This window comes from Populus euphratica, unplaced genomic scaffold, assembly GCF_000495115.2.
Source record: "Populus euphratica unplaced genomic scaffold, PopEup_1.0 scaffold796.1, whole genome shotgun sequence".
Lineage (NCBI taxonomy): Eukaryota > Viridiplantae > Streptophyta > Magnoliopsida > Malpighiales > Salicaceae > Populus > Populus euphratica.
In genome coordinates, this window is record NW_011500657.1 from 25,449 (window position 1) to 37,425 (window position 11,977).

Consider the following 11,977-nt stretch of genomic DNA (forward strand, 5'->3'; position numbering starts at 1 on the left):
CCCTCTCTATATATAGATATAAAAAGAAGTTTGAAGTTTTTTTTTCTTATTTTATTTACCTGTATCAAGAGTTTGAAATAATGTTAGTTTGTTTTGTCCATTCTATATCGTCAAAATATAAATATTTTATTTTTGTAATAAACAAATATGACAGAGTGATTACTGAAATATTCAATACTAAGTTTTTTTACATTGTTAACCAAGTCAAACAAATTCCTCTAAAAAATCAAGTCTTGCTATTGCCCCCCCAATATAGGGTGCTCATGAGGAAGCCTAAAAGTTTGCCACCCACCCGATTTCAATTTATTGACATTAGAGAAAACAAACTAACTTTATTTCAAAATTTTAGTCAAAATATTCCCCTAAAAAAATATATCTTTTGGTACGTCTCGTCCTGTATGAAAGCAAGATTAGGGAAAAGGAAATTTTTTTGCCACCCACCCTATATGTGATCCCATACCTTGAGATTCAAAGCACATATGACCTAATATTCTTACTGAGAAGCATTTTGGTATTTTACCATTAGTTTGTATAGTGTTGTGGCCGAATAAGTGAAGAATTTTGAGACAGTGATTTGCGGAAACGGAATTCTTGAATTATTCGTTTGCTGTACACATGTATATATAGCAGGGAAATTATGCAGCAAGAAAAGATAATCTTGGACATAATTTCTCCCATGAATCTTGCTAAGATCATATACTAATAATACAAACATATATAAACAAGGTAATATATAAGCTGTATTAGGCAATGACATAATGGTCGAATATCTGCAATATCTTCTTCCTTTGTAGTATCGCTGATTCTGCCTTAACGTCTGCAGTATATCTGCTGTATCTTCAATAATAAAGATATGTTAGGATTCTATAAAGCTACTTCTGAAAAGGTGTGGTTTTTGTCCTTAATTCGTAGGGAGATGTTTCTTTCTTTCTTTGTTTTTTTTTTTGATAACTCGGGATGTCCGGACCAACTTATGTGCACCACAACTAATCTCCGGACCTGCTGAACATCCTGCAAACCCAGTAGACATGTAAGACACTGCGGGGATGACAGGTTGGTATACATAGAGGATCAAACTCAGGACAGTCGTAAAGTAAGCCTTGCAGTTAACCACTGAGCTAGACCCTCAAGTATGTGTTTAACACGTGTGAACATTTATTCTTGTACTGTTTGTCTCTTGGTAGGTGAGGGTCAACGGGCCTTGATCTATTATTAGAGGATTATAGTGGTTAAGATGGCCCCCCATCCCTAATAGTTGATTTTTCGTATGGGAATGCAGGCATGTTGATTTTAAATTTGTTTATTTTTGTATTTTAAAAATAATTTAAAAAATATATATATTTTTTAATTTTTTTATTTTAAATTAATATTTTTATATTTTTAAATAATTTTAATGTATTGATATCAAAAATAATTTTTTAAAATTAAAAAATTATTAATTTAATATATTTCCAAATAAAAATATTTTAAAAACAACTATAATCAAAACAAATTTAATCTCCTTCATTTCCCCTTCCTATTTATCAAAAGAAAAAAGAGGCTAAGGATCAAACTTTTCTTATCCCTCACCTCCACTTCTCTACCCTTCTTAACACAATTTATTTTTCTTAAAAAAACTTATAAGTTTTTTTGGCTATTGTAATGGTTGTTTAGTTGTATTGTATTGCTAGATCATAATCAACTTTTATGCATACGAGATCTAACATTTTAAATTCAAATACTTTTTTAGAAATTAAAATAAATTATTGAAAACATGAATATTTTTATTAGTAAATTGAATTAATTTTTGAAGTAATATAAGTTAAATAAAAAAGAAACAAAAATCAAAATATCCTTTTTCAATATAAATAATACAAAATCTAATTAAGACCTTTATCAAAATATTTTTTTTATATATATAAATAACACATAATCTAATTAAGACCTTTATGTGCACTATTGATATTTTTATGATTTAAAATTTTTTTGAAGTTATTTTTATTTTTTAAATAAAACATGTTGTCTAAAAATGCACTTTTGTCTTTTATTTTTTCTAAGTGGAACCCAATATATCTTTAAAGAGAATCACATTCCACTGCTAAAAAATAAATAATGTAGTATTAAAATTCTTACGAAAACATTTATATAGTGACTTTAATTACTTTGTTTGAAAACAAAACAAGTTGAAAAAAACAAAACCACTGGCCAACTACTCTTAAAAAGATTTATATAATAAACAAGAGATCGAATTAAAACATTGGTTGCCAAGAGAACTCAAACAAGGTTATAAAGTGATCAAGATTTGTCTCAAGTCATGACTTTGGTGGGGTCCGATGTGAGTTAATGCTGGCTCTTGTGATTATTATTTTTCCTGTTAATTAGCAGTCGTTTTTTGCCTTTGCTGAAACCTGGCATGTCCTGAATGTTGAAACTTGAAAACAAAGAATGGACGCTAATGGAATTATTGTAATATAAGAAAACTAAATGGGAATTTTGTTAATCAAGTCCTGCCCGGTTTCTTTTATTTATATCCGTTCCCCATCTCTTCTCCTCCACTAAACCTCTTCTCTCCCATTGCCAACTGCTCACTCATCTGCTCCAAGGTATTTACCTAAACATACCATCATTACAATAAATAAAATTTAAGAACTTGCCCTCCTCAATCTCCATGTTCAAAACTTGATTTTTTTTCAAGGTTCAGTCTTTTTGTGTAAAAGAAAGGTAGATGTTGGTTTGATTTTGATATTAGTGTATTCGGTTAAAAATTGGTTTAGCCTAATTTTTTTAGGAAATAATAAATTCTTTTTAAGAATTTCATTTTGTTTTGTATCTTTCTTTTTAAGAAGTGAGGTAGACTTAGATATCAGTTCTTGGTTAAAAGGTTCATAGAGTACTTAATGAATGGATTAATTGATTGTTATTAAATCTTGAAACATTCAGTTAAGCATAAAGTCAATATAATTTTATGTTTTAACCGAGGCATTGAATAACACACTTTTGGTTAAACAAAGTCTCCTCTAATAGAAAATCAAATCTATTGATTTCCCTTTCTTTTCTAAAACGCAAGCCCCCCCCTAGATGATTGGTTGTCATGTTAATCCACAAGGTTCCGTACGTCTTGGGAGCGAAGTTCTAGCTAGCTATCCGTATCAATCAATCTTCTAATATATATTGTTTACTTGATGTATTTAATTAAGAGCATCTTTTTTCTGGAACTTACGTACCATTAAGAGTTCGCTCGTGATTATTACTGCAATTGCAGAGAACTTTAAGATAGACAAAGAAGAGAAGGCTAAATGGGTACACCTCCATTTTTTATGAAGAAAGTCTACGAAGCAGCCTCGGAAGGAGACTGGAATTCGATGAAAACAGCTTACAATGGACCACATGATAAGTACGTGATGGCTCCAATAACGGTTTTAAAAGATACTGCATTTCACTTGGCAGTGTATAGCAGAAAGGATGAACCGCTTAAAAGTCTACTTAATATTGTTGCTAAAAAATCAATTCCCTGGAGTCCCTGTACATTAAAGAATGCGTATGGAAACACTGTTCTTCATGAAGCTGTTTTTACTGGAAATATGAAAGCTGTAGAGCTCTTGCTCCAGTTTAACCCTAATCAACAGTGTGATACTTCAAAGCAACTGGAGACTAAAAACGCGCTTGGGGAGACTCCATTGTATAGAGCTGCTTCATGTGGTAAGAAAGAAATAGTGGAGTATTTAGTTATAAAAATGAAGCAAATCTACAAGGGAAAGCTATTAGAAGAGCACCGCAGGAGAGGAAATTTAGATAAAGAAAAGAATAATAACTCCAGGAAAGTAGATTTAAAGCCGATTCTTCATGCTGCTATCGAAGGACATCACTTTGGTATTGTTCTTAATCTTATTCCCTCTCATATGAAATTCTCAAGACATCTATAGACACTCCGACTGCACGCACATTCATCCCTAAACATCTAAGATTAGATACAACATAAATTTATAATTGATTAGAAACAAATCAAATGACATTATACTGTCAATGCAGAAACTGCTCTGACGTTGCTGAAACGGGATCCATCACTTGATGATATGAAGGACGAACAGGGCAGGACCTGTCTTCATCTCCTTGCTGAGATGCCTCGTGCTTTCAAGAGTGGATGCGCAATGCCCAAATATTCCATTAGGAACCTGATATACTATTGTATGTTAGATGCAACATTTTCTTTTTCATTCATTTATTTTATTTGATAAGCATTAATAAGCTAAACCCCGTTAATTCGAGCATCTGCTCTCAAGGAAAGCTGTTTAACCGATTAATTAAACACGATTTTCGGGTTTTATTGTTTTTCGGGAGCCATGTAAAATTGTATTGCTTTAAATCCTACAAGGTTTGATTAGACTTAAGTTGAGAGTTTTTTCCAGGCCTTTCCGCATCAAATGGTGATGTTGACCAGAGCAAGAGTAAAAAAGGTACTGAAAATTGAAACTATTTTGCTATCTTGGACAGCCCTAAATCATCAAGTAATTCAACTATTATATTGATAATAATATTGCACTGACCGATGCTCCCTGGGTCTTGTGGTTTTAAACCCAAGCAACCAGGGTTCAAAGCATTGTTACACATTGTATTGCTTTAAATCCCGGAAGGTTTGATTTGACCCCCAAGTTGTGAGATTTTTGCAGGCCATTCCTCCGCAAATGGTGACCAGAGCAAGAGTGAAGAAGGTACTGAAAATTGAAACTATTTTGCTATCTTGGACAGCCCTAAATCATCAAGTAATTCAACTATTATATTGATAATAATATTGCTCTGACCGATGCTGCCTGGGCATTGTGGTTTTAAACACAAGCAACCAGGGTTTAAAGCTTTAGAAACAATAACGATACTGCTCATGCAACAATATCCTCCTTAGTAAGTGTCAAAAGTAATTCGTGGAAGGACGAAATTTCCTGCTGTCAACAACAACAATGCTAAATAGATGTATTTTAGAAGCATGTTAGATTATATTTCAATAATTTCCTAACAATTATAGGATTGACTTGAGACTCAATCTAAGATCCTTCATATCTAGAGATAGCCTCCCTATTTAGAGATTAAATATGATTCTATTTCTTATTTAGGTATAGGTTTCAATTGTTTCATATTTTATCTCGGTATCAGAGCCCCCTCCTATGTCCTGGGTTTTTTCCAGCTTAAGCAAGCTTTAAGTGTTCCTTTTTTATTTATTTCATCAATTGTCTACATCGCTGTCACTCTTTGGTATCCCAAATTTCAATTTTTTATCAATAATTCCTAGACCGTCGGATTTCTCGTTATTTCCGACGAAGTTTCATTGTCATTGGATCTATCTCCATAAACATCTTCTGTAACATCGCCTACTCTTACGTGAGTGTGATTCACGCTCCTTTGTTATTTCTCCTAGTTTTCTAGTTCAACCAAATTATGTACAAACTGTATTGGGTCTTTTGGTTCGACCTTTCTTTACTTGGTTTGGTGTTGTTGCAGACTAGTTCCTAAGATTTCTGGGCGTGTTCGTTCCAGTTTTAGCATTGGTCTATGCATATTCGACCTCTTTAATATTGTTTCAGCGTTGGTTTTCTTTGAGGTCTTCTTGTTTATACATGCTCTCAACCTAAGCTTTGAAGTTCTATTTTATTAAATAGATTGTCTTTGATTTTTTGACTTAGATTTTCTGGGCTTGCCAGTTAATAAACCATTGTTTTCGTGGCTCATTCTATGCCATTTGTGATTCTTGTATCTCAATACCCATGGCCACAACCCTTATTTTCTTTCATAGCATGTTTTCTTTCAACACATTCGATTGGTGGTGCCACCTGCTACTCTTAAAAGAAGGATGTTTTTCATTTCTGAATAATGAGCACGGTAACACTCTACTTTTATTTTTCAATAAATTATATTTTACATTCAGGATCAACATAAAATTTAAATTTTAATGAAAAGATAAAAATATTCTACCATTTACCCCAACAACCCAGATAACAAATCAGCCCATTAAAGTGCACGAACGTTAATTATTTACTTTCCCTCTGCACTACTTATTCTCCCCTTCTTACAAACACAAATTGAACAGAAATCTTCCCTTTGTAATTCATTTGTCTCTCTTCTCTTTTGGAAGTCATAAAAAATAAGGTATGAGATTCAACCTTAACAATATTTTTTACAAATCAACATATCAAAATTCATAATAAGTACATTTTTTTTTAATATCGATAGTGTTGAATCCTAAACTAAACCTCTATTTAGAATTTTCCAAAAGAAACCTTATTTTTGTACAATGATCCCGTCAACCGCAAACCATAAAAATCCTAATTTGTTTTTTGTTAAATCATCAATATTTAGAATATCTAAGACCTTTTGGCATCTATAAATGAATTACTATTGTTTTTTTCTCCTTTCAAAATCCTGAAAATATGAGTTATTGTTCATAGAAACCTTATTTTTTTTAATGTAATTAACTTTATTTAATCATTCTTTAACCTTTATCTAATATTTAATTAATTAATGCAGGAGGAAAAATGCCAAATTTTCAAAACCCTAAAAAAATTTCGTAGAAGAACCTTAACCTTAATTTTTTTTTCAATTTGCAGTTAACTTTATTTAAGCTTTGTTTGATCTTTATCTAATATTTAATTAATTTTTTGTAGGATACAAAGAGCTAAATTTCAAAGTGAACCTTGACAATGAGTTCCGCAAAGAAATTCAATATGGCGCTAACTATATATCATATATAGACATATTTTTCATCTGCGAGGAAGTTGTCATTGAAAAATTGAAGGAATCTCAAAGTCCAGATACAGAAGGCAATGAAGTTCAAGATAATGGATCGATGGAATCTCAAAGTCCACATAGAGAAGGCAATAAAGATAATAGATCGAAGGAATTTCAAATTCGAGATGGAAAAGGCAATAAAGTTTTTGATGATGCTTCCACATTGAAGATGTTGTTTTTGCATGAACATGAACATGAACATGAACATGAAAAACAAATTTTCTTGTTCGTTGATACAGCTCCAAAATGTAGACCTCAATACTACTCAAGTGAACCTCATAAAGGTATGTATTTAAGGATTAAGTATTTTCTTGCTTATAATGATGATGCTAATAGTAGCAATAGAATATTTCTATTAGTTAGTGTATATGCAATGAGTAAAGATGATGATGATATTGGTAGTGTTGGTGTCAAAGAAGATCTTAGTAATGATGGTTTTAAGCATCTTGTTGAAGGAAATGAGTTTGATGGTGATATTTATAGTATGAATGATGATTATATTCCATTACACTAGAAGTGGTTTGAATTTGTGAATGAAGATGAGGATGAATGGATTGACAATATTAATAGTAATTTTATAATGGAAAAAAAAACATTAAATCATGCCTCTGAGTCATAAATCTAACAATAATGAGGATGAAACTTGTATGGACAAGAAAAGAATGTAGATCCAACGTTTGGAGTTTTAATATAAAAGATTGAGGTTTTTGGTTGATGGTTCCTTGATTTTTAATAATGTAAAATGTTCATTAATGTTTATCATTTTAGGGATATGTTGAGGGAATATGAAGTTATGGTTATAAATCTAAAAGAACTATTAAACTAAAAAAATAAAGTGAGTGCATTTTGTTTAGACATTGGCTACACATTGAGGGTTTATGCTTCTTTGTTACCTAGTAGCAAAGCTTTTATGATTAAATTATTGAGAGGTAGACATGGTTGTATTAGGTCATTACAACTAACTCAACATGGGTGGCTAAAAACTACTGCCTATAATAAATGGTGACCCTAACATATCCAATTAAGCTCTTGATGTTCTTTTAGATGATAAGTTTGGAATAAAGTCGTATCCAATGCAGTTGTGGAGAGTTAGAACGAAAGCTAGGGAATTTGTAGAAGACAATTATTAGGAGTCTTACAAGACGCTGCCAAGATATTTTAGCTATTAAAAGAGTTTAATCATAGTTCTAATGTCCAAGACATGTTTAGTTATCAAAAGAGTTTAACCTTAGCTCTAATGCTTTTTTATGGTTTGACCCTAATTTTAATGTTGATGTGCATTTACCTAATAAGTTTCAAAGAATCTATATTTTCTTGAAAGTCATAAAGGATGGCTTTGTAAATAGTTATAAACCTTTAATAGAAATTGATGGTTGACATTTGAAAGCTCTATATGGAGGAATGTTAAAAAAAAATGACTCTTGGAGATGATTTGTGTATGATGGCTTCATCAAAACTAGAATTAGCTTATGCATGATGTTTGATAGACAAAAGATATGATTAACACGGTAACACTTTACGTTCCAAGGTTTGTACTTTTTGCAATATAATAGTTATATATTTAAATGGATGTACATGGAAAGAAAACATTGAGGGAGCCTAAATTTAAGTTTGTAATACGTTTTTGCATGCAAAGTGGAGTTTGAGATTGCGGTTAATCATGTTTTTGAAATATTTTATTTTTTTGTTTTAATTTTTTTTTTGTATTTTTGGATTGTTTTAATATACTAATATCAAAAATAAATTTTAAAAAATAAAAATTATATATTTTTTAATATATTTCTAAATAAAAAATACTTCAAAAAATAACATCTACTACATTTACAATAAACACTAAACCCACAGGTAATTGTCGTGACCTTGAGTGGTCAAAACATGAATGAACTTAATTCTTTTACCGTGTAAAAAAGAATATGAAGCTTGAGTTTATAGTAACTCATCGTTCATTCTTCTCATCTGATGTTTAGGAAGAACAATGCTTCTATTATTATATTTTTTAATGAAAAACAAGTTGAGAACAATAGGAGATTTAATCAATTAAGTAGCCACCATTTCCTATTTATATATATATATATATATATATATATATATAATATATAGGGTAATATGCAATAGTTAATGCAGAGATTACAATCAAAGTTGTCAAAAAAAATATTTTGACACTACGCGAAAAATACAATATAAACTCGGATTGTAAAATTTTAAAATTGCAAGTAATTTTTTTAACTAATTTTATATTGATAATTCTAATCAAGAAATTAAATTACATTAAAATATGATAAAATAAGTCAACAATATTATAATCAATGAGTGATCTAAATAAAATGATAGAGATATATAGTATGAATTAATAAATTAATAACATAGAGATATAAAAAATCTTAGAATAAAATTTTTTAATATAAGGGAATAATTGAAAGGTAGGAAATACACATAAACCTAGTGATAACCTGGTTATTCCAATCACAATAAGTCTTGATAGACCCTTTTTATGTTGTAAACTAATAAATTTAAATTAGCAATCAACTAGTTAACATAAATTCAATAATAAAATAAATCCCTAAACAATGTATAACGCATTAGAAAAAATTAAAATTAAAAATAATTATTTAAAAATAAATAAATAAAATAGAATAATAAAAAGTCTTCATGTTATAATTCCTATATGTAGCCTGAATCTCTAATTTTTGTATATTCTTGGCAGAGTTGAGTCTTGATTTCAAACATGTCATTCTCTCATGATTTCAAACATATCATTCCCTCTTGTTTGGATGAATTTTTAGGCCTAGAATATATTGTTGGAAAGTTTCAGATGTCTAGTTTCTATCCCAACTTTACTCGAAGAAAAAATCCACTAGTAGCTCTAGACATTCTCAAATAGTACACGAATGTATTGTTTGACATATGTGACAATATTAGTTTACTAAATTTGACCATCTGAACTATTATGTTTCCTAACTCCATTTAACTTGAAAATTTACCACAATATATTTTGATGTATCTAATATTTTCCTGTAAAATTTCAGCTTTATCCAATATATGGTTTGAAAGATATACTTAATCTCACAAAACTAGTCAGTAGATATTTTAAGGCTAAATTTAGACCTGACTTGGTTTATATCACAACTTAGTAAACTCGTAAAATCGGACCGAGTTTACCTATTTTACCAATTTTGCATGAGTTAAGTTTGATTTTACTGGTTTCGAGCTCTTAGTCTAATTTAGCATGTTAGATACATGTTGACTCGTAAAATCGTAATACAAGTTACTTGCAAATATGATTTTACGAGTTAACTCATAATTTTAACAACTTTGATTACAATACAAGTTTCAATCTATACATATAGTAAATATTATTATTATTATAATACACTCCCTATAAATAATCATTTCTTATAATAAGCCCCCTTAAGCTGAGAATGGAGTCTCAACTTAAAGCTTGAACTGAAGATGAGTAAAGATTGCAATGAGAAGTGGCTCGGTAATAACATCTACAAGTTGATCCTAGGATGAAATAAAACGCATCTAAATTTCTTTATTTGCTACTCTATCACATATAAAATGATAATAAACCTCCACATGTTTAATGTAAGCATGGAATATGAGATTTTTAGACAAGTAAGTGACACCCAAATTATCACACCAAATGATAAACACAAAAGTAGGAGTAATTTGAAAATCTATTAATAAATACTGGAGTCATAAGATTTTGGAAGTCTCGTCAACTAGAGCCTTATACTTAACCTCAATAAAAGATAGAGTAATCGTTATTGTTTGCTTGATTTTTAAGAAATAAGTGTATTGTTGAGATACACAAGAAAAGCATTCGAACATTTACAATCATCAACAGTAATAGCCCAATTAGCATATGTAAAATTATAAAGAGAAAAGGATGAGCCACGAGTAATATACAAACCATAAGAAATTATACCCTTAAGATAAAGAAAAATGTGTTTAACGGCAGCCCAATGTGCATCAGTAAGAACATGTATAAACTTACCTTGTTCATAGCGAAATATATATTTGGTTTTTTAAAAATGAGATATTAAAGAGTACCAATAATTTGATGAAACCATATAGGATTAAAAAACATACAATCGGTCAACATACTTACATTAGAGGTAGACATAGGAGTATTGACTTGTTTGTAGGAAGACATACCTTTTCTGCGAAATATGTCAAGAATATACTTATGTTATTGTAGCATGATACCTATACTAGTAGGTTTAACCTCAATCCCTATAAAATAATGAGCAGCCCCTAAATCCTAAAGCTTGAACACTAAGCTTAGCAACTAAATCAATCAGTTAAGCAAGACTGAATTGTTTCCCATTAGTAGAATATTGATATAAATAAGAAGTTAACAAATATCATTATCTATAGACAAAATAAATAAAAAGGTATCAATCTTAGAAGCACGAGAACTGATTGAGTATACTAGGCTTGAGGAGCTTGTTTCAAGCTATATAAACACTTATGTAGTTGAGATATATGAGGGGAAAGAATAGGATCAACAAGCCCTGGAGATTGCTACATGTGCACTTCTTCGTGAAGTGTCCTATTAAGAAAAATATTATGGATATCAAGTTGATTAATCCTCTAATTTCGAGAAACAATAATAATAAAAACCAACTTAACCATAAGACTAAAGGTTTTTTAATCATCAATACTTTTTTTATGAGTAAAACCCCTAGTAATTAAGTGAGCTTTATAGCGCTCGATCCTACCATCAACACGACATTTAATATCGTATACCCAACAGCTACCAATCACATTTATTAAAGGATGAAAAGGAACTAAGTACCAATTACCATTGTAAAGTAAAACCTAAATTTCAGCCTCCGTAGCATGCTGCCAAAACTCATACATGTTTTTGTCAAAATGGGTAAAAGGTTCGTGATTAGGAGGAGTTACCCGAGAAGGAGAGTGGATAAAAGATGCCATTTGTTGTAACCCAATTTCGGATTCACTAAAATTTTTTGAATGTTATTTTATCTTATTATTCATGAAAAAAAATATAATAAATATAAAAAAAGGAAAAAAAGGAAAAAAAAAGTTTAAAATATATTTTCTCGAGTCAACTGCATCTTTCTACCAAAATCGAGTCCACCAGGTCAATACGGGTTAAACGATGTTGACCGGGATGAAAAATGAGTTCCGGGCCGTTTCGGGTCAAAACCGTCATTTTCGATCAAAACCGAGTCCACCGGGTCAATACAGGTCC

At 30.5% G+C, this 11,977-nt stretch overlaps 1 protein-coding gene across 6 annotated transcripts in view; it reads left to right on the forward strand.

The window, feature by feature from the left end:
* Positions 1–2,323: 2,323 nt before the first annotated feature.
* Positions 2,324–11,977, forward strand: part of LOC105115881 (ankyrin repeat-containing protein At3g12360-like) — a 22,535-nt gene continuing 12,881 nt past the window's right edge. For 2 of the 6 annotated variants that reach the window (XM_011012948.1, XM_011012947.1), the window contains exons 1-6: positions 2,324–2,582; positions 3,242–3,849; positions 4,009–4,164; positions 4,386–4,433; positions 4,647–4,688; positions 6,630–7,037. In XM_011012948.1, coding sequence (XP_011011250.1) covers positions 3,276–3,849; positions 4,009–4,164; positions 4,386–4,433; positions 4,647–4,688; positions 6,630–7,037 — 1,228 coding nt within the window. In that variant the 5' untranslated portion in view covers positions 2,324–2,582; positions 3,242–3,275. The remainder of the gene's footprint in view (positions 2,583–3,241; positions 3,850–4,008; positions 4,165–4,385; positions 4,434–4,646; positions 4,689–6,629; positions 7,038–11,977) is intronic. The other 4 variants (XM_011012950.1, XM_011012949.1, XM_011012951.1 and 1 more) reach the window with 4 other exon arrangements.